The sequence below is a fragment of the Lotus japonicus genome, chromosome 6, assembly GCF_012489685.1.
Source record: "Lotus japonicus ecotype B-129 chromosome 6, LjGifu_v1.2".
NCBI classification, from domain to species: Eukaryota; Viridiplantae; Streptophyta; class Magnoliopsida; order Fabales; family Fabaceae; genus Lotus; species Lotus japonicus.
Window position 1 is genome coordinate 52,079,247 of NC_080046.1, and position 4,868 is coordinate 52,084,114.

At 36.1% G+C, this 4,868-nt stretch overlaps 1 protein-coding gene across 1 annotated transcript; it reads left to right on the forward strand.

Annotated features, from left to right (window-relative positions):
• The first annotated feature begins 349 nt into the window (after positions 1 to 349).
• On the forward strand, positions 350 to 3,077 carry LOC130726302 (50S ribosomal protein L18, chloroplastic-like). The gene is made up of 3 exons (XM_057577543.1): positions 350 to 620; positions 1,793 to 1,954; positions 2,804 to 3,077. Exons 1-3 carry the CDS (start codon positions 444 to 446, stop codon positions 2,951 to 2,953), a joined length of 489 nt encoding a protein of 162 aa, XP_057433526.1. The 5' UTR covers positions 350 to 443; the 3' UTR covers positions 2,954 to 3,077.
• The last annotated feature ends 1,791 nt before the right edge of the window (positions 3,078 to 4,868 follow it).

A 4,868-nucleotide genomic window follows, 5' to 3' on the forward strand; every position in this document is an offset into this window, starting at 1 on the left:
GTGTTTTTAATAGGCACATATCTTTCTAGCATCATAGAACATATTTTAAAATTTTATATTAATCTAAATTAAAATCAATTAATTATTAAGAAGTGATTCAATTAAATAGTATAACTAATATTATTTAATTTTAAATTATATTAAATTTCTTTAATCAATCAACATTAAAAAGTTATCATCAAACTAGAAAAAATTTAAATTTAATATTTTAAACATTTTAAATATTGATAGTTTAATTTAACTTTTTTAGGTTGAGCAATTATATGTCAAATAAAAAAGGACTTTTTGACCAAAAAAAAAATCAACAGAAAAAATAATTAAAAAAATATTTGACATGTCTCAAAAATGGAACAGAGTGATGGTAGAAGGATAAGGTGATGAGAGTGAGAACTGAGTAGTGTGAAGGTTGTATCTTGTGAGACAGCGAGTCAAGAGTGATAACAATGGTTGCTTCTTCCCTCTCCTTTCTCCATTCCTGCGCATTCCCCTCTTCTTCTTCTTCCTCTTCCTTGTTCACAACTTCAACACCCAATCCAAACTCGTTACCCTTTGTGGTTGAAGCCAAATCCAGGACCCGAACAGATGACAGGACTGCTCGTCACGCCCGCATCCGCAAGAAGGTAATAATTCACTTTCATTGCTTTTTCCGCTTTTCTATGTCAAAAGCGCTTCTTTGCTGCGGATTCGGGTTATAGCAGAACCCGGGTTAGTGGGTTTTATCCATTTCACATTGCCCATCAATTGAATGTGGTAAAGTTGAATTCTTTTTGTCATGTGTATGGTAGCTGTGCCATTTGTTTTTGTAATTCGTTGATGGGTCTTGATGGGTCTTATCCTGCATTGCTTGTTTGTGAAGTTTGCTTTGTACTAGTTGTTTATGGAACTTGAAGAGTTATTGTGGCTTTGATTGTTATTTCAATGTTTGTTGAACAAGACTCCACTGATGTTGTTTCCTGGCTTTAAGGTGTTATGTATTAGTAAGAATGTTGGTTTTGCTGTTTTCTCTTTGTTTATTTTGTTGATAGTGTTATTTGGATATGAATTGACTAGTTTTCATGAACTCATATCCTGTTGTTGGCATTTTATCATAGTTCCCTTTATGTTTTTACTTTAAGGTGTCATGTATTAGTCAGAATTCTGGTTTCCATGAACTCATTTCCTGTTGGCATTTCATTATAGTTCCCTATAATCAATTTTATGTTCATTGGACTGTGTGTCTAATGTTTAGGTTGCGGGTTCTGTTTGCTTCTCCGGTTACATAATATGCTTTGATCAGTTAATTTTTATGCACTCTCATGATGGCATTATGTTTTACTTAGCACACAATGCTATATGATCCTTTGTGTTCATTGAGTGGAAGTTCATATTATTCTGCTTAGGTGCAGAATTCCCTGAGTTATTGGGAATGAGGGCATGCTTGAAGTCTTAAACTAAACATATTTGTAAATTTGTGAGAGTGACTTTGGAGAAGCTTGTGTGAATGTTCCATGATTTAAGGAAAAGATGAAATAAAAGAAATTAGCTAAGTAAGATGGAGAAGCAGCCGCATAGATTTCTTTCAAGTTTTAAGATCATGAAAGATGCACCTTTTAAAAGTTTCCTCTTTCGTTTTCCCTTTGACTTTTCTTCCTGTGGCTGCTATTCCTGCTATGTTACTTATATGGTTATGTTTATTGAGTTTATGTAAGTGCATAAGCATTGCTTTGGTAAGACAATATCTGTTAAACAGAAATCGGCTAACATGAAGAATTCTATGGATCTCTTCTCTGGAATGAATATTTTGGTTTTTCAGGTTGAAGGGACTCCTGAAAGACCAAGATTGGCTGTCTTCCGCTCCAACAAGCATCTTGCTGTCCAGGTGATAGATGACACCAAGATGCACACGCTTGCTTCAGCTTCCACAATGCAGAAGGCAATTGCGGAAGAGTTCAGCTACACTGCTGGCCCTACAATCGTAAGTTTCTTATGATTCTCTTATCATAATTTAATTGCTTCCCGATTGAACTTGGTGTTGTGTATCATACTGAAACCTGTTTTCCTGATTGAAAGTCACATTGAACATTTCCTGTTTCCTTGAGTACTTGCACGTGTGTTCTCCTAATAACCACGGTAAGTCAGATACACTTGTTCCAGTTCAAGGCTCTATTTCCAACCTCACAATTAGTGGAGACTGAGTTTCTTCACTTTCTTGGCAGTGGTTGCATTTTTGACATGAGAAAATGTACCTCCAATTTAATGTGCTTTATCAATGTCAATATGATGGAAATTATTGTGTTTTCATTTGATTCATAACACTTTTTAGACTCGCACAGAAGCAAAAAATTTCATTTACATCCTGATTCCTGAAGGTCACCTTCAGTTTTAACGGAATTAACTGATATATTAGAAAATCATTACATTTTAAACTGATCACCAGGTTTCCTAGATTGTTTTTCCCCTCAAATATATCAATAGGTACCGAAAGCAAGAAGCAAAGTCACTCAAACCGAAGTGGCTACTGGACTGTGGATTTTTGCAACAGGTTTCTGTAAAAAAAAAACCTTAATTTAGCAAAAAATAACTAAAATTAAGCAAATAATCTTCAGTACCTATTTGGTATTTACACCAGAACAATTGTGATGTTCAGATTTCCCTGTCATTAAATCTTTAGAAACTACCAAGTGAGCATAAGAGATCTGTTTCTTTGGTTGACATTCATTAATATCCCTTCCTTACAAATTTCTTGATGCTGTATCTGCTATTCCTTTTCATGCTTTCATCTAGTGAATGATGGTCACGTTCCTTTCAAATTATTTTGCTTCAGGAAGTAGCGAAGAAGGTGGGTGAGATCATTGCAAAATCCTGTCTGGAGAAAGGAATCACTAAGGTTGCATTCGACCGAGGTGGATACCCATACCATGGCCGTGTTCAAGCACTTGCTGATGCAGCTCGTGAAAATGGTCTGGATTTCTAGAATGAGAAGTATCTTTCCCTTGTATTTCATGTTCAAATTTGTAATCCAGTGTTGTAAAAGTTTTCTAATGACATTTCCTCTTTTCCAGTGATTTTGTTATGATTCATCGGCTCCTGTTTATCCATTTATTTCTTTTTAGTTGGAGACTATTTTCCACTAATCATCCTGAGAAGTTAAGCTGTGGTTATTTTGTATGAAAATCTGATTATGTCTCAATGAACACGTGGCATTTAGAACCTGATAGTAAGTTGCAATATCTCTGAAAGGAGCTAGCTAGTATAATTGTTGTAGAAAACATTAGTCTTATAGTGCTTATTACCAGCAACCATATCTGCTTCCATTTAGACTCTGCATTCTGACTGTTTCAGGAGGATTTATTAAGAAAACATAGATACTTGACCAAGACGAGCATATTGTGTACTTATATCAAATTTAGTATTTCATCTTTCACAAGGTTGGTATTGTTTTGATACTTGTAGAGGCAGATTATCAGAAAGTGATTTAGGCCCTTTTGGAAGAGCTTATTTGAGCTTATATGATAGCATAAGCACTTATAGCTTTTTATGGTTGTGTGCCAGATACTTCAAAATAGATGTATTGTTTCTAACAACCCTCTATCATCAATGCTACTTCTTCACTTTTATATTGTCAAGTTTAAGTTTTAGCCATTTCACATCCATTCAAACTTTAGTATTTAAAGTTTCTAGCATCCTCCCCCTAAATTCCAGAAGAATATTACAGTGGATTACATTTATTCACCAAACAAAGGAATGAAAAATCTTATCTTTCTCCCTTTCAATCAAATCACACAAGGATTTTTACATACCTTCCTTCCTCTTCCCTTTACCTTATTGCCATTTAATTTTCTCTCTTTCCTCTATTTTTGTTTGAACCAAACAATCCATAAAATAATCTCAAGGATATGAGGTATGTTTAGATGGCTGCTCCTTTTATGTTTATCATCTCGTGATTCAACAAATCCAAATATTTCCCTATCAATATGGAGTATTAAAATTAAAAATAATTTTTCTATGACGACAAGTAATGCATATAATACATAGAACGTTTGAGGGGGAAAAAATCCATGTGAGCGCAAATAAATGTTTCTTTTGCTAGGAAAAAATTGGTTCACCTAATGTGCACAACTTCAAAACTAATCCAACTTTGTACCACCTAATACAACCTACTAATACAAGTTGAAGGAAAAAAGTGGCTTGCCGCCGGAGAGCGTGACGGTGACCTAGTGCTACTACGGCAGCAAAGATGAAGGAAATCAATAAGCTGTAGATGACTAGGAGCGGGTTGAGGGAGATAGGGCGACGGTGGAGGAAGACAAAGATGTCACTGTGCTACTGCACCAAGTTTGTTCTATGTTGCCATCAGAAATTTATTTTGGTGACATTGTTGATGGGGACGCCAGCCACCATGGAGGAGAGCATCGCTGCAAGTAAGAAAAGAGCCCTACAACAACACAACCTTGGAGCTCATGCCCTCTCAGCAGCTTGTATTAGTGTTTTTGGTGGTGGGGATTTTGGATTCTGGTGAGGAAACAGGAATGGGGAAATGAAGGAGGAGATGGGGTCAATGACATAACCGTGCCAAATGATGCAGCAGCTTTGGTGGAGGGAGAGAGAGAGAGTGGAGGTTGGCGGCGGAATCAAAGGGGAGGGAAGGTGGTGGTGTCCATAGAGGCGGTGGACACAAGGAGAAGATGACTGGGGCAGTGGTGCAACGAAAAAAGACTACAACTATTTTATTTGATTTTTTGTCAAAAACGTTGCAACCTGCTATTGCGGGTGAAATTTGATGATTCAAAAATGCACCAGTAAAAGCTGGTGCATATAGACAAATCCGGAAAAATTTGAGGATAAGGATCAATTTGCAAAGAAAAACTAGAGATGGAAAGGCTAAAAGC